The 25,021-nt window shown below is 49.0% G+C and overlaps 1 protein-coding gene across 1 annotated transcript in view; it reads left to right on the forward strand.

Moving 5' to 3' along the window:
* The first annotated feature begins 4,571 nt into the window (after positions 1 to 4,571).
* Positions 4,572 to 25,021, forward strand: part of LOC125435518 (nectin-3-like) — an 82,458-nt gene continuing 62,008 nt past the window's right edge. Inside the window, exons 1-2 of the mRNA XM_048501714.1 lie at positions 4,572 to 4,676; positions 11,744 to 12,149. Of these exons, the coding sequence (XP_048357671.1) occupies positions 4,572 to 4,676; positions 11,744 to 12,149 (511 nt within the window). The remainder of the gene's footprint in view (positions 4,677 to 11,743; positions 12,150 to 25,021) is intronic.

The following is a 25,021-nucleotide window of genomic DNA, read 5'->3' on the forward strand; positions in this document are numbered from 1 at the left end:
GGGAGCCATTGACAAGTGACAAACTGTCAGATTCTAGTCCCGTGTTCCAGTCACTACATCCATTGGCTCTCTTCTCGTCCCTTCCCCGTTCTCACCTTGTTCCCGCGATTTGCCGGAAGTAAACAATAAGTGAATTTCCTAGCTCAACAACAATAGAGGCAATGAAAGCGTATAGAAAGCAGTATACTCTTCAAAAGCAAAAGGATTTTTAGCTGCAGACTGGCGGGGCTCCAGCCAATGCCGCAGCGTTGCTGTGGCAATTGTCCTTCTCCTATCAAGCAGTCCACAACCCACACACAGGATGTCCATGCAGGTCCAATGATCCGCTTGGCGTAGGCCTTTGGGGTAGTGGTCAAGTGAATCCCTCTTTCCCACTTCGAATTCACATTGTTATATGGGTGGTGCCTCTGTGTGTTTTAGTATAAAGGTGCAACCCTTTCCATTCCCTGGCCAACGGAACTGTCCAGAGTGTGAATCCCGCTGTCCATGAGGGCTGGTTGACACGCATGAGTCCTGGCTTGGGTAAAGGCAGAACTGGGAGCAGAAAGGAGGCTATCCCAGCTCAGGCAGCAGAGGCAGGGTGGTGAAGATTATGCTCAGATCCGAGCCAGCTCACAGGGTTCTTGCAAGGGGCCATTGTAATGCAAAGAAGCAGGGGGCGGTAGTGTTGTTCTCAAATTGCCCCACCCCGTGGATTTTCTTACAAGAAAAGGCAAATTCCCAATCTGCTTTTTAGTAAAAGAGAGAGCTGTGAGTGAATATGGGGCGTGAGGGAAGTGGTAAGTAAGTGTTGGCTTGTAGATGTGAGGGAGGCAGCAGAGTGAGGTGTGTGAGGATGAAGGCTGGGAGTGTGGCGTGTGTGTGTGTGGTAGCAGTGGGTGAGGCACCAGAGAGTGCAAAGTTACCTCCTGCGTGTGGGGGAACCCACCTGGCGTCCTGCCTGCGGCCAAAGTGTGTATGTGTTTGCTTCCACTGCGTATTACCTTGCCCTGACAGGCATTGCCTCGTGCACTGTTTCCACCTGCTCTGCATCTCTCTGCCCATCTGAGCGAACATCTGCAAGCCCTCCCAGGCCACAGAACTGGCAGACAGAGCTGGCAATGGACATTCTAAGGGTGACGGTGCTAAACACAGCCAGCTCTTCATAGCCTGTGAATTAAGCCAGGAAAAAAGCGTTTATCTGGCTCCAGGTATGGACTTTCGGCGATTTAGAGTCCCCATTACCTGGCTCCTGCAACAGGGAAGGAACATCATGTGAAAATTTGGGGTGATCCGTTCCAGCCGTTTTGAAGCGTTAGGGAGTGACTAACAAAGTCACTCGTGTTGCGCTTTTATATATATAGGATGGTGAAGTCATCGCGGCTTCGATCAGGAGAGAATACCAGCCCCTTCTTGCAGCGCCAGAGTGCAAAGAACTTTTATTCCCAAACTTCAAAGGGGGGCAAAGGGTGGGAGGTGAGGGGCAAGTCCCTCACCCAAAAACACCAATTCAAACTGCGAAACAAAACAGTTTACCAACGGGATACAATTACACTTTTCACCTGGATGGGAAACCCAAATCTGTTAACCGTACCGTCGAGATGCTTCCCGTCGAGGATTTTGCAAATGGTCCATCGGGGAAAGCGGATGGCATCTATTGTCTGGCTTGAGAAATCCAGATGAACAGCAGCGGCACTTAGCTATCTCCTATCGGGTGGCTGCACCTTTCAGTGATGCCCTAAGGCTCCCACCTTGCTTTGCTTTTGTAACAAAGAAAGGAAAGTTCAAACTTTCGTCCAATGGTGGTTCCTGCACGTCTCTCTCCAACGGCTGGGTGACCTCTTTGGGTGCTGGCAGCAGATTCGATTTCAGCAAGAATCCAAAGAGAGTTGTTGTCACTTATCAAAGGGTCGGCTGGAAGGTTGATCACGAAGCTTGCATTCAAGAGCCAACTTCCTTTGTCCCTTAATATCAGGACCTTAACTGGCTATTGCTTACCAATGACACAAATTTTACTAACGAACACAAATTTAAAAGGTGAAGCATTTATTTATTTATTTGTATTTATTATTTAAATTTTACATACTGGCCCCATCCCCAGGGCTCTACAGGCGGTGTACATACATGTAACTTCAATATAACATAAATCGGTAGGCAACAATGAACCAAGATAACAATAACCCATAAAGGCTCCATCTATTAAAACATACTACTAAAAGCATATTAAGAATTATTGTTAAAAACGGCGGTAATCATACCTTAAAAGTCATAATCTAAAAGGCATACCTAAAAGCTTCGGTAAGTCCCTTACCCTTAAAACTCTCCCTAAGGGAGCAGCCGGACCTCCTCCATAGGAGGATGAAATCTAGATATATAGCTTGGAAGCAGGGAAGCCATACTCTCATGACTGGTTACTCCAAAGGCCCGGTAGGAACAACTTCAGTCTTACAGGCCCTCTTCGGAACTCATCAAGATTCTCCGCAGGGGCCGGACAACTGAGGAGAGAGTGTTCCACCAGGCGGGGCCAATAGACCTGTAAAAGCCCTGGCCCAGCTGTGGAAGGCCAACCGCATCATCAGAAAGAGGCGAGGGACCACTCAATAGGTTCGCCTTCAGCTGAGCGTAGAAGGGCGAGTGGGGGGCATATCGGGGTATCATCGCTTCCCGGAGATCACGAGGAGTCCCCAGGTCAGCGTAAGGTCCTTAAAGGTCAAAACCCACACCTTGAAAAAAATGATTCGAATTCCACGGGAAGCCAATGCAACTGGCGCCAGCACAGGCTGGATGTGATCACGAAGAAGCGCCCCTGTGAGCAGGCGTGCGCTGCATAAGTTGGACCAGTTTCAATTTCGAATCAAAGCGCGAAGGCCAGCGTAAGCGAGCCTGAAGTTTACAATAGTCTAACCTGGAAGGTGACTGTTGCATGGATCACTGTGGCCAGGTCTGCCTGGAAAAGAAGGGGCAATAAATAGCCGCCCGGGCCTTGGCGGAGGGTGGAAAAAATGCAGTCGGGTTACATGGGCCACCTGGGTCTCCATTGAGAGAGGCGAATCCAGGTGGACCCCCCAGATCTGGGCGAACGGAGGAACGGCAGCCAAAATGGCCCCTCCCACGCGGTGGCTGGAAATCCTCAAGCCCTCTGCGCAGCCATAAAAAAGGATCTCGTCTTCGGGATGGATTCAGTTTCAACCTGCTCTGCTTTCCAACCAACCAGCGACAGCCTCCAAACAATGCTGTAGAGGCTGCAGGGGCAGTGGCCGGCTCCCCTCCATCAACAGAATGAGCTGGAAGTGTCATCGAAGCGTGCACTGGTGACAGATCAGCCTGCAAAGCTCCATTACCAGCTTAAGCAAAATTGGTGAAATTATATAGATGTTAAAGCAACAGCCCGGGGACGAATACGCCTCTGGGGTACACCGCAATGAAGCGGGCACTTCCGGGAGAAGCTTGATCCCGCACCACGCTTGCTGACTCCGGTCCCGAGACGAACGACGATCCACTTTGAAGGACGAGGTGCCGCGCTGCAGGCTTCGAAACGCCAGGCCCGGTGGGCCAAAGGTCGGATCGTTGATGCGTCGACCATCATCAACGCCTGCTGTCAGATCCTAACAAAACCAGCAGCGCCCTCGATCCGCTTTCGAGTCAAAGCTGCATCACGGAGGCGTCTCTGTGATGAAGTGACAAGAGCAGTCTCCACGTCCCATGCCCAGCCGCGGAAGCCGGACTGGAAGGAAGGGATCGAAAAGCCGATGTGTCATCCAGGAAACCCTGGAAGGCTGCTCCAACACCACTCTCAGATTGCTTCCCAGAAGCGAAAGATCTGAGGCGAGTAGGTAAATTGGCCGGGTCACCTTCGGATCTATGGATGGCAGATGCTTTTCAAAATTAGGCGGACCACTGCCTCCTTCAACCCATCGGAAAAACTCCTTTGCTCAAAGGGGAGCTATTGATGATAAGTTCAACAGATAATAGTGAATTACGCTCCGCCCGGCAAAGTCTCTAATAAGCCAGGAGAACGTAATGGATCCAGAGGACAAGTAGTAAGGTCTAACAGCAGCCAGGGCTCCGGTCCACTCGCGGCTTGGGAGAGCAGGGAGAACTGGAGCCAAAACAAAGGGCCAGAAGTGACTGGCAGAAAGAGCCTCCAGTTGGCTCATTGCCGTCGGCTGATGTGGAAGCTATCACCAAGCGGGTATCGGCGTGACTTTGTCTGTGCAAGAAGCTCATAAATGCCTCACAGCTAACAGTCAATTGACAATTTGTAGAACCTTCCGATAAGGGAGAGGCGTTAGGAGACCGAATTATAACGAAGACAACAATTGTGCTGAAGAGCTAGCGAGATGCTAGAGAGGAGGAGAAGAAAGCTCTTAAGCCGCCTTCTCGCCGTTAAATTACTTCATCCGCCATAGAGCTTTCGCCAAACGCGTCTACTAAGATGCCTGTAGGTCTGGCCTCCGCTCGCGAAGATTTCCTCCACACCGCTCCTAGAAGCACGTCTAAGCGCCCACGTTTCATATGGGGAGCTCTTCTGTATACCATGGGAGCCCGCAGTGCACTGGCGGTAGCAGAGGGCGCCGAACGCTTTAACATCGATGGCATGTCAGAGAGCCAAAGTTCCAGTCCCTCCACCTGCTCATCGAGAATTGTGCTGGCAGCAGTACGAAGTCGCACTTAAGAGCATTCCGAGGAAGCTGGAGGTGGATCCATAAGTCTCCGCATTTCCAACCCAAACATTAGGGAAAGCCCAAAGGATAACTCATGTACTTATACCCCTAGGCAAGACTTCACAAATACCCATTGGCATGGCTTTCTTAAATCTAACAATAATAAAACCTTAAGCTAACTGAAGAACCCAACCAATGCTAACATCCTAAGCTGCAGGCATCCTAGAAATTCCAACTTAAAAGGGGCATTTATTGCATCCAAAATGACACAAACACAAGAGAACCATATAGCATTGGCACAATCAATACATATACATTCTTTGTGAACCTTATGAAGGCTTCCTGAGCGACACAAAATTATCATCCGGGCATGGAGCCAGTGTAGCCAGGCAACCTGACTTCAGGAAAATATTTTGTTTATTTTCCTGGCGGTAACAACCTTTGGGCTAAATTTGGGGTGTTCCTCCTTGTTGTTTCGTAACCTTGACTTCTCTTGGGCTCCAGATATCTAAAAGAACACCTGCTACCATACTGACCTGCCTGTGATCGAAGATCAGCGGATGAAACCCATCTGGTGGTACCGCCACCCTTCAGTGGTAAAAAAGGTGCAGACCTGAGATCGGGCTTTTTAGGTGGTAACCCCAAGAACTGCGGAACGATCTCTCCTCTGAGGTACATCAAGCAACGTCTTTATATGCATTTAGAAAACTAGTAAAGACGCACCTATTTTCCATGGCCTTTGGCTGATGAGATGGTTTCCCCCTACTGGCTATTATAATAGGTTTTATTAATTTTAAAACATGTTTAATGACTTTTAATAGGTTTTATGAATTTTGCTAGGTTTTAATAGGTTCTATGGGTTTTTCCATTGGTTTTATTGTTGTATATTGTAACTGTTTTTAGGTTTATCGACATTTTATGGCTTTTAGCTTACTTAGTAATGCACCCTGAGGCCTTCTGGTATAGGGTGGGCTAAAAATACATATCAAACAAACAAATAAACAAACAAAAGCAGCAGTGGCGCAGTGGCTAAGAGCAGTGGCTAAGAGCAGGTGCACTCTGATCTGGAGGAACCGGGTTTGGATTCCAGCTCCGCAGCTTGAGTTGTGGAGGCTTATCTGGGGAATTCAAGATTAGCCTGTACAGCTCCCACACATGCCAGCTGGGTGACCTTAGGTACTAGTCACAGCTTTACAGGGAGCTCTCTCAGCCCCACCCACCTCACAGGGTGTTTGTTGTGAGGGGGGAAGGGCAAGGAGATTGTAAGCCCCTTTGAGTCTCCTGCAGGAGAGAAAGGGGGGATATAAATCCAAACTCTTCTTCTTCTTCATGGTAGAACAAGATCAGCCTGTAAAAATCCTGATAAAAGTCATGGAATGGGAATTGTTTGGGACTGCCCATTTTAAAAACTCTGTGGACTGTCAAGAAAACAGTAGGCAGACCACTACCTGGGGAAAATCTTCTCTCAGTCCCTTTGTTCAGTGATAATGGCCCAAGGTTTTCCTTGCAAATTCATACATTCCACAGAATCAGTGTGACTTTTATTCTGCTTTGCTGCCCACCTGAAATACTTTCCTTATCAGGCCCTGTGGAGATTACAGAAAAAGGACAATACTTCCCAAGGGTGTTCGATTCAAAGGAGGGTCTGAAAGCCCGGCTTGGTTCCTCTCCAGTTACCTGAGAACTCAAAAGCTCAAGATTGAAAGAAACATTCTCGGTATTTAAGACGCCCTCGGACTTCGATTTTATTTTGCCTTGGGACAGACCGCATTTTATCCTAGCTTGTTTTCATGGACTTGGCCGACCTTTTAGGTAGGAGGGTGGGGAGGGCGTGGCGGTGAAGGAATGCAGGAAACTTGAGATGGAATGATGCAAGATTCAGATCTAATCAGGGGGAAAGCAGAGGCTGTTCACTAGTAGTTAAGGAAGTTCAAACCTGTAATGGGTGGGGAGGCGTTGTTAAAAAAGAAGGGACATCCTGTCAGAACACCAACGTAGGGTAGCTTAGCAAGAACCAAAGAAACCCAGACTTAGATCCCTGGCGACTTGGGGTGACTTCCGGCCAGCAATGCTGTGCTGAGCTTTTTGGATGTGTAGCCTACCTTGAAGGGCTGTGGTAAAGATGACAGAGATGATGCCTTTGAACAGATAGGTGGATAAGAAACACTCCTTCGCGCAAAATATATTTCGGGCCAGTTTAGGTATAATTTTGAGCTGCTCTCCCCATCTTATGAAAGCAACAAGGAGACTTGAATCTCAAATCGTGTGTGCCTGTTATAATAAACGACCACCAGGGGGTGTACAAAGCTTACACACTGAGTAAGAGGCTTGCAAATGTAAGATCAGCTGACCAAACCCTGGGAAAGCGAACCCAGTTCATCTTGTAGGGTTGCCAACCTCTGGGGCCTACAGATCTCCTGCAATTACAACAGGCATCTGAAGAAGAAGAAGAAGAAGAAGAAGAAGAAGAAGAAGAAGAAGAAGAAGAAGAAGAAGAAGAAGAAGAAGAAGAAGAAGAAGAAGAAGAAGAAGAAGAAGAAGAAGAGGAGGAGGGAGGAGGGAGGGAGGAGGGAGGAGGAGGGAGGAGGAGGAGGAGTTTGGATTTATATCCCCCCTTTCTCTCCTGCAGGAGACTCAAAGGGGCTTACAATCTCCTTGCCCTTCCCCCTACATAACAAACACCCTGTGAGGTAGGTGTGGCTGAGAGAGCTCCGAGAAGCTGTTCCTAAGCCAAGGTCACCCAGCCTGGCATGTGTGTGAGCCAGTCGCATTAGGCCCTAATCTGAATTCCCCAGACCAGCCTCCACAGCTCAGGAAGCAGAGCTGGGAATCAAACCTAGTTCCTCCAGATTAGATGCACGAGCTCTTAACCTCCCTGCGCCACTGCTGCACATGTCTCTGGACGGTATGTAGCTCCTCCAGAGTAAGCCCAGCTGCTTTACCTGCTGAGGTCTCTCCACTCCCAAAGCCACATCTGCCAATTTCCAGGAATTTCCCAGCTCGGAGTGGACAGCCCCATTCATCCGCACTCTCTACATAATGCATTGGGTACAGTCCTGACTTGATGGATGGGACTGTACGGCAACATTCAGGGAATTGATTCGAATGCCTGAAAAACTCCTGCTGGGAGAGATTCCGATTGATTTGATATTTAATGCATATACGCCCTCCCTCCCGAGTCAAGAGTGATGCGCACAACATAATGGAGCAATCAACAACATGATAAAACAAGACAATAAAAACTAAGCAAATCCGCGGTACAGTACAATAGGGCCAAAGCACAATGGCAATGTTTCCAATTTCGCTTATGAGAAGAGCTTATAAAGAAATAAATCCAAGGTCCGAGCCTGGTAGCCTTGCTTTCTCCAACCCATTGAGTGTTTGCAGCCTCCTGCTGCTTTGAGTCTCCACCCCTTTCTGGGTCAACCCATTCTGCGGCATTAGGGGTTACACGAGCGCCAAACAGCCTCCCACTTGTGGAACACGGCTGCTGAAGCCCTTGCCCGGTTCAGCTGCGCAGTGGAGACGGCTGCTAGCCCAGTTTGGCTCCTCAGCTGAGGAGACTGCTACCAGAACCCTGACGGCCGGTGATTCCCACAGCGCGGTTGCAAAGTTTTTCTTCCAGATGAGGTCTGAAACATTTGTTCATCTGAGCAGGCCCACGCTGAGGTTCTACGCCAAGAACATAAGAACCAGCCAGCAGGGGATCAGACCAGAGTCCATCGAGAGTCCAGCTCTCTGCTACTCGCGGTGGCCCACCAGGTGCCTTTGGGGGAGCTCACGTGCAGGATGTGAACTCAATGGCAGCCTTCATGCGAAACTGTTGCTCCCGATCACCCTGGTCTACCCTACAACTGGAAGAAGGTTGGACAACCATCCGCACCTGTGCCACTCTGCAGTGATCCCCACCTTATTGGAATGGCCTTCCTGAAAGTCAGGAGGATCCCTTGCAAAAACAGAGAATATTTCTATAAAGAAAGGCTGGTTCAGAAGATGCTTTTAATAAAGGGGAAACAAGAGTGTGGACTTTTGCTGCTAAGTAAAAGTACACATTCTTTCAATGTGCATGTATGATCCTACTCTTAGCATTTTCTGCATGATTTAGCTTCTGTCTAATATGTTACGCTTGTTTCTAGAATGGCTATAATCCCAGTCCCTATTACATTTGCTTTATTACCTATTGTATTGCTTATCATCAATATTCCATATCATCAATCATCCGATTATATATGTTGTCCCTAGTTCACACTTGGATGGAGAAGTCATCAAGGAGGAAGTCCATGGAGGCAGACAAGGGCAAACTACCTCTGTTTCTAACTTTGTGCTGATCTGGATGGCCCAGGCTAGCCTGATCTCATCAAATCTTAGAAGGTAGCTTAGGGTCACCTCTGGTTAGTCCTCAGATGGAAGACCACCAAAGCAAGTCTATGTGGTCTCTCACGCGAGGCAGGCAATGGCAAACTACCTCTGATCCTTCGCTTCCCTTGAAAACCCTATGGGGTGGTTACCTTATGTTGGCAGCTATGATTTAGGGCGCCCAGCCGCAGGGCATAGGCAGGCTAAATGAAGCCTCAATGCCCCTCCTGTGCCCCCTGCACCTTGGCAGCTTGGGGAGGCTGGGGGGGGGGCTCTGGGGGGCACCTGCCTCCAGATGGGGGCTCCAGGCCTTGCAATCCCGAGGCTTCAAGCCACACTGTTAGGCCTGACCTCATGTGCCAGGTGCAATCCCCAGTGGGGGAGAGATCTCCCTGCTACAGGGGGGGGGCCACTGGAGGTGCTGGTTGGGATTTGCTGCACCACTGGAGAGGCCGGGCATGGGGACCTGGCTGGCACCTGGCACCCTCCACATGACCCAAAGGCATGTGCTTAGGAACTATAGATGTCCCCTAAAGGTGATGCCATGCACTGGCTTTTCTTTAACACACATAAGAATCAGGGGAGTTTCTCAATGAAGCCAGAGATTCACGAAGGGCAGGAAGTTCCCTTCTCTGAACATAAAATCTTGGAAGCCTCGCATTATGTGGCCCAAGATGTGGCCATGAGGAGCTCATGGGGAAATCATGGTGTGCAGATTCAGCGTGTAGACCATCCAGTCATTCTCTGCCTAACCTTCCACTCCCCACTCCTCCAAGGAGACTGTGTGGGAATGCCCAGCCAGGGTGCCCCAAGAATTTCCCACAAGAAAGACATTTGCTCTGCTACAGAATAATGAAGCAACTCCAAGATGCTTCCTCCAAACAAACGAAAGGAGAACCCTAAAGAGGCTGACTGCCGGTCAGCCCGGACAATACAGCACCTATGATGGACAACTTCCTGTTCTCAAGGGGCATGATCTCCGCTTACAGGTTTGATTGCCACCTTCCAGCAGAATCGAACCTGTCGCCTATAAGTCCTAGTACCCTTGGTGAAGGCCTCCCCTTCCTCACACCGTAGTCTGAGGAGATGACTCACTCGCAGTCCAAGGTAGTAAATCACCACAGCGAGGGCAGGAAAGAGGTGGAGTCCAGTGTTTGGCTCTTAGGGCCCTTTCTTACCTGCCAGGGTCATGCTGATCACCCACTTTGGGGTCAGGAAAATTTTTTTTCCTGCAGGCCCAGATTGGGCTCGGGAATCCTGCAGGGTTTGTTTGCGCTACTCTGGGCAGGAGGCAGGGATAAGCTGGTGGAGGGGGGGGGGAGCTGTGAATTTTAATGTGTTATTAACTATGGGGTTGAGACTAGATGGCCAAGGAGGAGAGGCATTCCTTCCAGCTCCATGTTTCCATCCTCCTGTGCAGTGGTGGGGATTCAACTAATTTATTTTACTTTGGAGCAGCAGTGGTAGGAGGTTAAGAGCTCGTGTAGCTATCTAATCTGGAGGAACCCGGGTTTGATTCCCAGCTCTGCGCCCTGAAGCTGCAGAGGCTTATCTGGGGAATTCAGATTAGCCTGGAGGCACTCCCCACACACGCCAGCTGGTGACAGGGCTGATCACAGCTTCTGGAACTCTCTCCTAGCCCCCACCTACCTCTGGGGTGTTTGTTGTTGTGAGAGGGAAGGGCAAAGGAGATTGTAAGCCCCTTTGGGTCTCCTTCAGGAGAGAAAGGGGGGATATAAATCCAAACTCTTCTTCTTTTCTTTTCTTTCTTTCTTTCTTTCTTTCTTTCTTTCTTTCTTTCTTTCTTTCTTTCTTTCTTTCTTAAACTTTTATGCAGCTCACCCCCCAAGAGGTTCTGGGCGGTGTACAAAATAGAAAACAACATACATAGAAAGTGAACAAATAGAAAAACTCTCACAATATCAAATCTAACTATAATATAAATATTGTGCTCCATAGCGTTAAAATAATTAAAACCATTTATATACAGCATATCAAATATAAGCGTCCACATCAGTGTTTCCCAAACTTTTTTTTGAGGTCAAGGAGTACCTACTATTACCGGCTCCGAGGCGTGTGTTGCTCGGGGAGTAAGCTTGAGGTGGCTTGATCAGTGGCTTTGCTTTGAAGAAGCAACCGTGCAACTCTTCATGCAGGTGAATCATGACCCTAGGAAGGAAGGTTTGCTTTCGAAGCAAACCCCATTGCCAGCAACCGAGCTTACTTCCCAGGTAAAGTAAAGGATTTCTTCTGAAGGATTTTCTTCCCCGCGAAAATCAGTGGGGTTTCTTTATCGCTTAACAGGGTTGCCTACACTGCTTCCCCAAAACTAGGTCTTAGGTTTGGAGGTGCTTGCTTTAATAATCGAGCTGACTGACCAGGGCAGCCTAGATGTGTTATTGTGTGGGGAGGAGCACTCTGCGGCGTACCCACAGAAAGGCTCTGAGTGCCACCTCACCTGGCACCCGTGCTGCCATAAGGTTCGCACCACCACTGCCGTTAGAGGAACACAGGTACCCCCTGCTGCCCCGCGCCTGTTTGTTCCCTGGAGCCCCGCTGACACCGAGGGAGCACTAGGACCTGAATCGACCGTTCCACACGTCCAGCCGTACACGTGCGTTGCTACTGGTAGCACGAGAGAGAAACCCGAGGGTTGCACATACAGGAAATATGAACTACAGGTTACGTGGGGTGGGGTGGGGGGTGGGGTCCCTTCACCCCCTCTGGCTAGCTCAACGTTGTAGGTTCGGGGGGGACAGGTGGGGGGGGGGGGCGAGGGGGCGTCTCCGGGCGGAAGGGCGCGTGGCCTCCGAGGGGGCGTGGCACCGCCCTTCCTCCGCCTCCTCCCGCACCTCCTCCGCCCGGGGCGGCGCACGGCTGGAGCGGGGGGCGGCGCAAGCCCGGGAGGGCAGCCGCCCGGAGCCGCAGGGAAGCCGCTCGCCCGGCCGAAAGAGGGAGGGCAGGAGCCAGCCGAGGCCGAGAGCCGGACTCGGGGAAGGGGAGAGCCGGTCGCCGCCGCGCCCGCCAGCCTCGGCTTGCCGCCGGGCAGCCGGAGCCGAGGGGCCGCCCGCCCCGGGCCTCCCGCCGCCCCATGGGCGCGCCGCGCAGTCCGAGGCGCTCCGGGCACCCTCCTCTGCTGCCTGCTCGCCGGTAAGCCCGCCCGCCTCTCCCCCGCGGAGCCGCCGCGCCTCCCCTCGGAGGCCCGGGGAAAATTTCTCCAGCCCCGCGCCGCCAAAGATGGCGGGGCCCAGAGGAACCTGTGTGGCCGGGCCTGGCCGGCGCCCAGGGCGCCGCGCACCGCTCACCTGGCCGGGCGGGAGGGAGCCGCGCACCTGGACGCCGCCTCGGCAGCCCGCCGGCGGCCTCCCCGGCTTCTGGGCTCGCCGCTCTTTCCCAGCCCGGGCCGGTTTGGGGGTTGAGACCCCCTCGCGCTTGCAGGTCCTGATCCCGGAGGTTCACCCTTCCCGGGCCGGGAGTGGGTGTGAAGTCCATGGGTTGCTTTCCAGGGAGAATCCCCCCCGCGCCGCGACCACGCGCGGCCCGGAGGGATCTGTTGGGAGGAGCAGCAGGAAGCCCTTATGGCGAAGTGGAACCAGATGAAAGCCAGCCACAAGCAGGGCCTTTGGCTGTAAGAAAGGGGCTCGCTGAGATCCCGATTCCCCAGAGCTTCTGAGGGCGAGCCTGCTCTCAGCCCCCACCTCATTTCGGTATCCTTGGCAACCTTGCAAAGGTTCTGGCTTTGAGACTAGATGGCTCCATGGGGTTTCCCCTGTCCCCACCTATAGCGTGTCTAGTGTTTTCCCCTCTCAGTTTTCCCTTCCCAGCAGCCTTGTGAAGTGGAAGCCAGGCTGAGTGAGTGACTGGCTGGTGAGCTGCCCTGCAGCTTGCTTTCGTAGACATGTTAGAAGTGGACCTGGATCTGGGAGATCTCTGCCTGTTGCCCCCCATCTTGTGAAGTTCACCTGCTTTACATTCTACTTCCATTTAAGGAGCGCTTCTGGGCAGAAGGGAGGGAGGCAATTGCCCTTGAGAAGGCCCACACACTGGAACCCTCTGCCTGCCCCCAAATCTATAATTTTTTCAAGATTGGTGCTGGGGGGAGTGAGAGGGGAGCAGGAGTTTAAAACTCCAGTCTGGTGAATGCATTAGTTCACGAGCAGGTGGACTCTGATCTGCAGAACCGGGTTCGATTCCCCTCTTCTCCAAATGAGTAGCCAACTCCAGAGCCGGTGGAGCCCCTACATGTGGGCCTGCTGCTTGGGCTGGTCATGGTTCTCTCTGAACTCTCCCGCCCCACCCACCTCACAGGAGTGTCTGTTGTGGGGAGGGAAGAGGCAAGGGAGTTGGTAAGCGCATCGAGGCACTCACTTACAGGAGGGAAGGTGGAGGGTACGCCGTAAATCAAGCCTCTTCTTCATTTAGAAGGTATTGATGCAGGGGCTGGGGTCTCAAACTTAGCCTAGAGCAGGGTGGGCAGCAAACAGCCCAGAGAGGGTGTGGGAGTCAGGACGCTGATGCTGTGCCCCAGCTCCCCGGCGCTCAACATGCCATCTCTAAACGCGGGAGTATCTCTGGTCCTGGGACCTGTGGCTGGGAAATAACTGTATTGTAGCCCAGACCCCCACCTTGGTTTGCCGAGCATCTGCCCGGGCAGCTTCTACGGTCAGCTCATGAGAGTGCCAAGGACGAGGCCACGTTGGACGTGTTCCCCGTTGCCCGCTTGCGTTGGTGGGCCGAGGATTGCTCGGCAGTGACTTGGAAACTGCTCTGCTCGCCAGAGTTGGTTGAGTGAGCAGCCAGCCTGTTTGGAGCCGCTTTAGGCGGCAGCTCTTCCAGGCTCCAGCGAGATGAGCGGTGGCGTCCGAATGCTGGCTTTCGAGAGGCGAGGAGGATTTCAGATGCCAGAGGTCTGGAATTTCCCACTGTTAGGCGATGTTTTGGGTATGAATGTCCTGATGGTCCTCCAAATGCCCAGCATACTTACAGGATGATTTGGGGAGATCTACGTTAGTCAGTCTGTGGATACATACCTGTTTCCCCAAAACAGGAAGACCTACCTCGAAAATAAGCCCTAGCACAGCGGTGGCGAACCTATGGCATGGGTGCCAGAGGTGGCACTCAGAGCCCTCTCTGTGGGCACGTGCAAACAGAGTTCCCCTCCCCACACACACATCTAGGCTGGCCTGGGCTCTATTATTAGCATTAAACCTAAGACCTACTTTTGGGGAAGCTGCGTAGGTAACCCTGTTAAGCGTTGTTAAACCCCACTGCTTTTCATGCGAAGGTGTGATCCGTTACCTGGGAGTAAGCTCGGTTGCTGGCAATGGGAAGCGCTTCTGGAGTAAGGTAAACCCCTCCTAGGGTTAAAGTGATTCACCAGTTGGAAGAGTTGCATGGTTGCTTCAAAGCAAAGCCACCGTAGGTACCACCAAGCTTATTCCCAAATAGCGACCGCAGACTTGAACTGTTTTCACTAAGCTAAAACCTCCAGTGATTCAAGGTTAGAATTGCTGTGTTGGCACTTTCGCGATAAATAAAGTAGGTTTGGGAGGGTTGCAATGGTGAGCTTTTCGGTATAGAAAAGGTTCGCCATCACTGCCCTAGCATGATTTTTCGGGATTTTTAGAGGGATGCTTGAAATATAAGCCCTACTCCAAAAATAAGCCCTAGTTACAGATTCCCCGGTGCAGCTGATCTGGTCATGTGAGTGGGGTGTTATTATTGAGAGCAAAGATATAAGACATCCCTGAAAATAAGCCCCATGCGCATCTTTTTGGAGCAAAGAGGTAAATACAAGGCCACAATGTACTGGTTTTTTGGGGAAATCACGGTATGTACCCCGATTGTCACATCTGATTTCTTTTCTTCACTTTCTTGAGTTCTAGTGCTCAAACAATATGGTTTTGTGTTAGCGCGGTATTACCACGTCATGGAACTGGTTCCTTCTGCAATTAATGAAAAGCTGGTAGGGAGTCAGTTTTGAGGAACTATTCTCTCCAGACCTTACAGTAGCTTCCAGGGGGCAGTTTTAAGGAACTGTTCTCTCCAGACATGTAGCTTCCAGGGGCAGGGTGGAAGATGCTTGCACGGTGGCGCTGTTGCGAGGCGTGGCAGAGGTGCAGGGCTCCTGCGTGCCTGAAGCAATTTCCCCTTGCTACAGCTCTGGCTCTGCCTCTATGCGCTTCTGAGGCTGATTTGCTGTTTATCCCCTATATCAGTTTGTGCCTCGTTGGCCCAGCCCTATGGAACAGCTTGCCAGAGGAGCAGACAACTGGCTTTCATTTTAAGGAAAACGCGAACTGTTGTCTAGTCCCGCATCGATGGTCGCCGGTATCCGCAGTCGAGGAAGAAACAATACTCAATATTCGTTGGTGGCTGGGTGTGTTCCATATCCTGTGGCGTTTCCACAGATTTAACGTTTTTCTGCCGTTTTCAGTACAGCTTCAAATACTTCACTTTTCTAGAATTGCCTCCAAGTGGCCTCAAAGCTGTTCTCCCCGTTACATTTTGTTCGGCAACCCTTGAGGTAGAGTTAGACTGAAAGGAATTATTGGGCCAAGGAGATCCGCGGAATTGGCCCGTGGCAGAACAGGGATTCAAAAGTGAGTCTCCCAGATCCGAGCCTGCCGCTGTAGTTGCCAGGTGAGCTCCACATGAGCGGCTAGGATCTTCACGTCTCCACCTTCCCCATTTGTAACGGTATGAACAAGCGTGCATATTTATCAGTTGCTATAATAATGTGTCTGTTTGTGACTTAACAGAGCATTTAGCCATGGAAATAATCAACACCTCCCAAAGCTTGTGCTTCAGAATGTATATCTTTTAGGGAATATTTGCTTGAGATTCGGGTTTCGTTAAACAGGTAGAAACATGAGCGTTATTTCAAAGATACTGTGACTGAGGAGTCTGGGCCGACATTCTCTCCACGACTTGGCAAGTGGGCATTTCTTTGATCATGGTTTTATTCTTTTATTAAACTTAATACCCCGCTCTTCCCGTCTTAACGGTCGGGTTCTTGGAGCTGGGGGACGTCTCTATCTGGTAGTAGGCAGTCATAGCCAAAATGTTGTGCCAGCTACCATGTTTCCCCGAAAATAAGACAGTGTCTTATATTAATGTTTGCTCCCAAAGATGCGCTATGTCTTATTTTCAGGGGGTGTCTTATTTTTCCGCTCCATGGCTGCCTGCTCTGGTGTTCTGTTCGACGGGCATGCTTCCAAACAAAAACTTTGCTGCGTCTTACTTTCGGGGGATGCTTTATATTTAGCACTTCAGCAAAACCTCGACTACGTCTTATTCTCCGGGGATGTCTTATTTTCGGGGAAACAGGGCATCTTTGTGCTTTAGAAGTCCCCAAATACAGTAGAGCTTTCTCCCTACCCCGTTTTAATTACCTGACCTACGCATTACTTGAAGGGAGATACTTACATATTCTCTACCCTCAGTGTCTGTTCCTGCCCGTTGAATGCTGTCAAAACCATGGAACATGTTCTATTATATTGCCCGTTTTATAAGGACATCCGTTCCCGATGTCTCAAATTCGACACATGCTCCTTGCCGATCTCCTCCAATGAGATCACCCCTAACATGGCCAAATGCTGGGCTGAACTTTTGGCCGTCAGAAAGCAGACATTCCAAACTTTTGAAATAACCTTTACAGATAATTAAATGCAGCCCAGCAAGGCTATGAATTTTCATCTCTGTGTATTAGTTTGCATTCCGCCATGTAAACTGTGCGTTAAAAGTGGCTGTTAGCCGGATCTCTTGATAAGTAATAAATGCTGATTGACAATCTGAAGCACTTTATGTACCTGGGCTTTGGGAACTTTGTGTCTTCACGTGGGATCACGGGCTGTCTTGACTGGTTAAAATCTGCTGCTCTAGAGGACTGGGGTCTGCAGTGGTATGGCCCGTATATGGTGCAATGTGGTCCCGACAAGTTGCCCCACAAAACCTCTCTGGTTGTGCCTCTCCCCTTGATGGCCGGGCTGGAATGGTGGTTGGCTTGCTTCCTTTTGCATCCCGGACACAGATAATTTGCTATTGCCCAGGATAACAAAGGCGTGTGTTGCTTCAAATGTCAGCGTGGTATACAAACGAGTACACTCTTAATCATTGAAGCGGCTTCAATTTTGTGAGACAGTGTGGTGGAGCAGGTAGGGTGTCGGATTAGGACATCCCACTCAGTCAGAAAACTCCTTTCTTCCCTCAAGGCGTTGCCCTCTTTGAGCCTAACCTACCTGCGCCAAGGTGGTTGTTGGAAAAAAATTTACTCAATAGGTTTATTACTGGAAGATCTCTGCGCTGACAGAGAAATTTTCCAAACCTTGAAAAGTAGCTTCTAGAACACTGGAAGGTGTAGTATGCTTGTTTTGTATGTTTATTTTACATGCCAATGAGCATTGCCCACACCTTCTAGAACAGGAATATCATATCTTGTTGGGGCAAGCAAATAAATCATGCTCACCCCTCTCGCCGAGATAATGCGGAACAGGGGCACATAGCCAAATATCTTCAATTATTAACTGAACCCCAACAGAGATGGGTTATCACAAGGGCCAGATCAAAACGCTATCGGCCATTACAAAGGGTAGCTACTTATCCATCCTCTCAGGATGGGTTTGTCCACACTGTAAACCAAGTGGAGACTCTTGCTCTATATTCTTGACTGTCGAGATATGTGGGCGTGAGCCTACTCTCCCAGGCTGGCCCTGGGTGGAAATCTGAAAGTGACTCGGCTGTTCTGTTGTGGAGCTACTGTTAAACAACACGGATGTCATGCTCTTGGAAAAGTAGCAAAATTTCTTATACAAAGTGACAGAATAAGTAATGTATGCTTCTATATAGTCTTCCTATCTAAGCTTTGAATGTGCTGCTGATTTGCATTTCAAAATGTCTGGCAATGCTCTAAGAATACTATTTTTAAATGCCAAAATAAAGGTTGTTGTTGTTGAATTAAAACAGGAGATGGAAAAAAAAGATCGCCTGAATTCACAGAGTGAGATTAAAACGTATAGCTTCGGTTTAATTCGAGAACTCTGCGATGGCTCGAAGTTGGTGGAGGTTTATTTTTGTTTCTATCCATATATTTTGCATCTGTAACCATTAGCAGCTAATTTTGAAACCTGGGAAATTTCATAAAACTGCTTGATGATACATCAGAGGTCTGTGGGAACCTTTAGATTGGTGCCAGACGATAGTTCTCTAGATGAGTGACTTTACATCAGCAACAACAAAAAGCAACTTTTAGGAATCGGCAGATGCCGGCTTTAACACTTTCCAGTTCCTGGCTGGATATTTCTGGGTTAGTCCGCACCCCGGGCTGGTTTGTGAATGTAGAACAGACCAGGCGGAGAAAACACTTCGCTGGAAGGCACTGTGAACGAATTAGTTAACTGCTGTGTGGGGGGTGTGAACCACGGAGCATACTGCTGTAGGCGCGCACAGATTGTCTTCCGTGCTGCGCATGGAATTGGGGTGTCTGATTCTGGTAACGCTGAAGCTCAGCTTCCGCTGACTCCCCGCAGAATCAAGTGGCATGTTTTGTACCGACGTTAGGGGTCTGCCGCAGGAACATCAGCCGTGGCGCTTTTGTTTCCCTCTGGACCGGGCGGGAACGTCTTCGATGTCTTTACTCCCCTGCCAAAAGGCACAAGCCCCGCCAACCTCTCCTGGAATCGCGGCAGTGTCTTGGTGAACGGAAGCCTTCGGAGTGCCTTAGAGTTGGAGGCTCTCCCTGCGCTACACCTGAAGCGTGCAAAAGGAAACTGTTTCAGCCGGAGGCAACTTTTGACTCTCCTGCTTCAACCAGCCATTAGGATGACCTCTTCACCCGCCAGGCCCGGGAGTGTGAAAGCAGGCAAACATTTACTGCTGGGTAGCCCTCGCTACATAGAACAGTCACACGGCAGTGACTTGGCTGAAATCGTAACGTTGGTAGCACAATCCCAATGATATCATCTCTCCCTGCCCTCAGTGTTTCCCCACCCTGGAGTTGGAGTTGGCTTTTCTTTCTTCGTACTTGCCCAAGTTACCCACCGTGTACTGCTGGACACATGGACGTAGGTAAGGGGGGGTTCCTCGGAGTTTGAACTGACTGTGTCGAAATCCGCCCACCCGTTTGTGGGTTTTAAAACATTTTAGTGCTTTTTTCGGTTTTGGCCTACAGGCGGCATTGTTTGGGCTAGCAGCACCAAACTCAGGGATTGTTTAGGGGGACTCTCCTGATGATTACTACCGGGTTTGGTGGGGTTTGGTTCCAGGGGTCCAGGTTATGGACTCCCAAAGGGTGCCCCCATCCTCCATTGTTTCCAATGGGAGCTAATAGAAGATGGGGGCTACACCTTTGAGGTCATAACTTTAATTAGACAAACTTCCTAAATGGGGTGTAATATCAGGAATCTCTATTAATACCACCAGGTTTTGTGAAGTTTGGTCAGGGTCCCAAAGCTATGGACTCCCAAAGGGGTGCCCCATCCTCCATTAACTTTCAATGGGATGCTTTATAAGCTGGGGCGAGGGGCGGGGCAGGAGGCGTGGCCATGCCCTTCTACAGGCGAGTGGGGTGTGGCCCCACCTGACCCCCAATAAAAAAAATCTATACCTGCGTCCTGGCTGGACACAATAATTTCTCTTGGGCTGCAGACCGGCTTTTTCTTCTCCCATCTTTCTTTAAAGGAGTCCACTCTTAGCGGCAGGAAATGCAAACGATGTGAATATTAGCAAATCCTTTAGATCGGCCTGTTCTTATGACTGGGAACGTTCTGTTTGGTGGCAGAATGTGCCCGATTTGGAAGTGAAGCGGAGTTAGCTATACACTGGCAGAACTCTGTGCATCTTGAGCATACCTGGATCGATTTGAGATTTGTGCGAAGTTATGGCACCACCCGTTCTGCCAGTAACAAAGAGTTATGTGGGAATGCAATCAGGAGGAGTTTTCACGGTGTCTTATTGAGGAAGCCACTCATCTGCCAAGGCTGCGTTATGTGGCGGATTATCTTGACGGGCTCCAACCTAACTTTCGATGGTTGCGCTATCAGCCAAGCGCCTGTCTCTGTTTTTCCTTTTCTTCACAAGGCAGGCCTGCTGCCCTATTTCCTTGACCTGTTAATCCTGCCCCCACATATACACACTGTCACCACCTGTTTTCCTGCACAGATGTGCAACTTGGCACCTTCACGAACAAAGTTCTGCTTGCTTTCTGCACCTGGACAAAATGGTGGAAGGACTTCGATGGCCTTGTGCCCTGCGAGCTGGCATCTTGGCTCTGCCCTGTTCTCCAGGAACCCAGAGTTGGCAAACCCAGATTGGGAAGGTTGGGAAGCTAGAGAGCGTAATAGTACCTCTAATAGAGCACACTGGCAGAATAAGGCTGTACAAGCGAAAAGCATTGATGGGTTACCTTTGCCTGGATGAGTTGGTAATTCACCGTAATTACGTTGCAGTATGACCATCTAAAAGCACCTATCTGGCTAATGGCATTAATATACCAATGTCTCTAATATTTTTTTCTCTCTCTCTCTCTATATATATATTCTCTCTCTCTATATATATATATTTCTATATATATATATATATATATATATATACTCTCTCTCTATCTATCTATCTATCTATATTTTCTCTCTCTATATATATATATTTTTTTATATCTCTCTCTATATATGTTATATATACATATGTGCATATATACACATGTATATATGTGTATATATATATATATATATATACATATATATATATATGTATATGTATAATGATGATATTGTGTGTGTATATATATATATATGCTTCAGCAATACAAATAAACTTTGAATAACATGAGAATGCATAGCATAAACGATCTCTACACAGTCTTATTACATAGCAACATAGAGAGAGAAGAAGAAGAGTTTGGTTATATCCCCTTTCTCTCCTGTGGGGAACTCCTTGAGGGCTTACAATCTCCCTTTGCCCTTCCCTCACAACAAACCCTGTGAAGTGGGTAAGGCTGAGAGAGCTCAGAAAGAGCTGTGACTAGCCAAGGTCACCCAGTGTGTTGGTGTGTGGGAGTGCACAGGAAGGCTAATCGTTCCCAGATAAGCCTCACAGCTCAGGGAGCAGAGCAGGGAATCCAAAACCAGTTCCTCCAGATTAGAATGCACCTGCTCTTAACCACTACGCCACTGCTGCTCTCCATAAGCCAAATAGTCCTTCTCACGGAGGGCTGTAATAAAATTAACATTAAACTTAATATCCATGTGATAAGTAACAGACTTTTGGATAGTGTGTGGATGGTGAGACAGAGCCCAGTCATGGAGTGCGATCAGGTGGGAAGAAATCAATATTAAAATGGAAAAAAAACGAGTTCCACTTACATGTACACAAACACTCAAGAGTTATGTTGTCAACAAAGAATACCCGTGGTTTTAAGGATTCAGAAGAGGCCTTTTATGGAGGCTTGACCAGTTAATGAATGGACCTTCATAGTGTATGGCCTATTCTCGTAGCCAGATGGTGCTTATAATTGAAAATCTATGGAGGAAGTAGAAAACTGAGGCCGCGTAGATATTGTTTAATGTTAATTTTGTTGTGAGCCCTTTGTAAGCGTGACTGTTTGGTTTAGGTTTCTTTGTAATAAGCCTGCGTAGAGATTGTTTGTGTTATACAGTTTATGTTTACACAGTGTAAGCTGGTTTGTAATTGTTTTAGAAATATTTGTATACTGAATATTAGAGACATTAGTGCGTTGATACCATTAGCCATGCAGGTACGGGGATGGTTAACCGCCAGAGCAACCTAGCCGCGGTGGAGTCAGCCCTGACACTTGTTCAGCGCCTCTGTCATTTGGCCAGAGCCAGCCTAAATGGTTCCACAGAGGGCGGAGGGCTCTTGATAGCGACAAGGCAAGAGGAAGAGCTAGCGGCAGGCTTGGAGAACCGCGAGGCCTGCCCTGTCTTTGGGCCGGCTACAGCATCAAAAATGTGAAATATTTCTCAAAGGAAGATCAAGGTGGTAGTAATTACGGCAATGCCAGTCCTATCCTGGGGTTCCTGGAGCACAGCAGTATGAAATAATCCCCTGCTTCAAAAGGTTGCGGGCAGAATTGGACCTGCTCAGCCAGAATTTTTGTCTTCTGACCAGTTCCCAGAAGAGGAAGGCGTAAACCGTGGGGAAGGGATTATGTTATTTGTGATAATTTTTTCCTGCTGCTTCCTTGTAGGAACAGGGGAGACTTCTGATCAAAGGGCAAAACCCTGAAAGCTCTTTTGAGGGGCACTCTGTCCATGCTCTGAGGCATTGAGTACTTTGAAGAGCATTCTGGATGTACAGTAGTCGAAGGTGGACTCAGTCAGTGTGATCTGAGCTCGAATATCTTGGACTGGGAGCTGAATGGTGATGATAGCCCAGCCCTGCTTTTACAAGGCAGTGGTGAAGCTAACGAGGAACGCCTCAGGACCAGATATATGGGAGGGGCGAAGCAGAAGGTGGGAGGCCTCAAAGGGGTAGACTCCTATGGCCTTGGCCTGACATTCACCAGCTTCTGGAGTTGTATGTTCGAGTGAGGCCAGGCCTTTCTTCTTCTTTGGTTGTGCATCATAGTTACGACCAGGCCTGGCCGTTTAGCTTCAAAGCGTTGTGTGTGATAATAAAGGAGATCCTTTGTTGGAAGGTCAGATGTGCGAACACCAAATGCCACAGGCCGTCCAAGACCGATGCTTGCAGCAGTGTGGAGTTACCGTTTGTTGGTTTGCTGTCCTTTACCAGCGGCCTTCGCGCAAATAATGCGTTTTCAAGCCACTTTCACAACTGTTGGCAAAGTGGATTTTGCCATTCCGCGCTAAAGAGCACTGAAAGCAGTTTGAAAGTGCATTATTCTGCATGTCGCGAGGAATGAGCCAGCGACAGCATAAGCGAAAGGTCTTTGTGGCGGCATGCCCCACCCGTCTTGTTCCTGCACTGCGGTGAGGATCCCAGTCTGCGGTTATGCTTGGGAGGCAAAGGGGGAAAAGTTGGAACAACGAGGTGGATTCTGAATTTCGTTCCCGCATCCGCGCAAGCAGTGTGTGATAGATTAAACTTAAACCAGAAATGGAAATGGCTCCATTTGAGAACGGTACAGAACCCGAGCTGGGGTTATAGTGTTGGACTCGGCCTGCTTTAGATTCCCAGTCACTGTCACAAATATTACACCCATGTGTGCTCCAACTCACTAGGTGAGTATCATTTCAACATTATCTTTCTATCACCAAACATGCAAAGAATTATTTCGGAGTAAGTTCACGTCAGGTATATGGCTATCAAACCTCTGGAATTAGATTAGAAGAAAAGAGGCCATTCGGTGAAATTTGAAATTCAGTTTGGAAACTCACATTGGGTGAATTTTTTTACAACAAAAGTGTTGTATTATTATTTATATGAAAATTTAGGTTTATAGTGTAAAGAAAAAAAACAGTTGTGCTCCTAGAGGAGTAAGGAAAAAGAATATGTACAACAATTGCTTAAGGAGTGCATATGGGAGGGTTCTTTGGGTTTTGTTAATTGTTGAAAATGAGAGTTAGATAGACTTTTATATATTGACACTTGTATTTGTACATTTCAGATTGGCTTGACAAGGACTGCCAAAATAAAACCTAATCTATAGGTTTTATAGCCATACCTGGCGATTGTACTTGCAGAAAATAATTTTTTGCATGTTTGTGATAGAAAGATAATGTTGAAATGATACTCACCTAGTGAGTTGGAGTACGAATGGGTGTAATATTTGTGACAGTACCTGTTCTACACCTGCCTTGATTATTATGGCTCATTCCGTACATGCAGAATAATGCACTTTCAAACTGCTTTCAGTGCTCTTTGAAGCCGTCTTGAATACTTAAAATCCACTTGCAAACAGTTATTGCACCAATTAGCCTGCCATGGTGGCGAGGCTGATGATAGGAGTATTCATAGTCCATGAACACCTGGAGAGCATGAGTTTGCAGACCCCTGGAACTGAACTCACAAGCGTTATGCGTGAGGATGAAGTGGAGGAGTCATCAATAAGCCTGGTGAAAAATGTAATATATAAGTCTTCTACTGCCCTTCCTTGGTGAGGAACTTCAGAATCCAGGCCAAGGAGATTTACAGGCGACTGATTCATTCTGACCTATGCCGACCCTTTGGGACAATGCGGGAAAGAAATCCAAATATATCAGATCATTTTAATGAATCTGCCTCATTTACACTGGTTTGTCTTCCGGGCTGGGTTGAGTCACCCTGTTTTTATTTTAACCGTTCAGCTAGAAGCAGGTGCTTATGAATCGCTTGCCTTATATTCTCTCTCTCTCTCTCTCTTTTGGTGTGTGCAAACAGGTTATTTTCCCTAGCCCAGTGCTATTTGATGATCTCATCCGCAGCCCTCCATTGCCCAAATCTGCCTGAATGTAATTTCCCCTTTCATCCCACCCTCTGTCTGCAGGAAGAGCCAGAATTCATCATTAGCATGAGAGCGGACACGAGCCCCTCCGGGAGCAAGCGCGGGGTTAACCCTCTCTTGCCTTCGCCTGCTGGGCAAGTTCCCAGAAGCCACTGGAGAGCTTTTATTGCAAGGAGTTTCTGTGCCCCGGCGATGCATCTGCGTCTCCATCAGCAATGGCGTGGTGGCTAAGAGCAGTAGCTAAACGGAGTGCACTCTGATCCTGGAGGAACTGGGTTTGATTCAGCTTTTGATTCAGATTCTCCAGGTTTGATTCAAGATTAGCCTGTGCACTCCCACACCGCCAGCTGGGTGACCTTGGAGCTGAATCTGGCTTCTCAGGAGCTCTCTCAGCCCCACCTACCTCACAGGGGTGTTGTTTGTTGTGAGGCAGAGAGATTGTCAGCCTTTGAGTCATCCTGCAGGAGGGATATAAATCAAACTCCTCCTCCTCCTCCTCTTCTTCTTCTTTTCTTCCTCCTCTCTCCTCCTCCTCCTCTGGGTGATGGAGGGACTATATAATTCTTCAGGCCAACAGGCAACATTTGTAGTTTTGCACGAGTCAAAGTCACGCACCATTTAATGA

Source organism: Sphaerodactylus townsendi, linkage group LG06 (assembly GCF_021028975.2).
Source record: "Sphaerodactylus townsendi isolate TG3544 linkage group LG06, MPM_Stown_v2.3, whole genome shotgun sequence".
NCBI classification, from domain to species: Eukaryota; Metazoa; Chordata; class Lepidosauria; order Squamata; family Sphaerodactylidae; genus Sphaerodactylus; species Sphaerodactylus townsendi.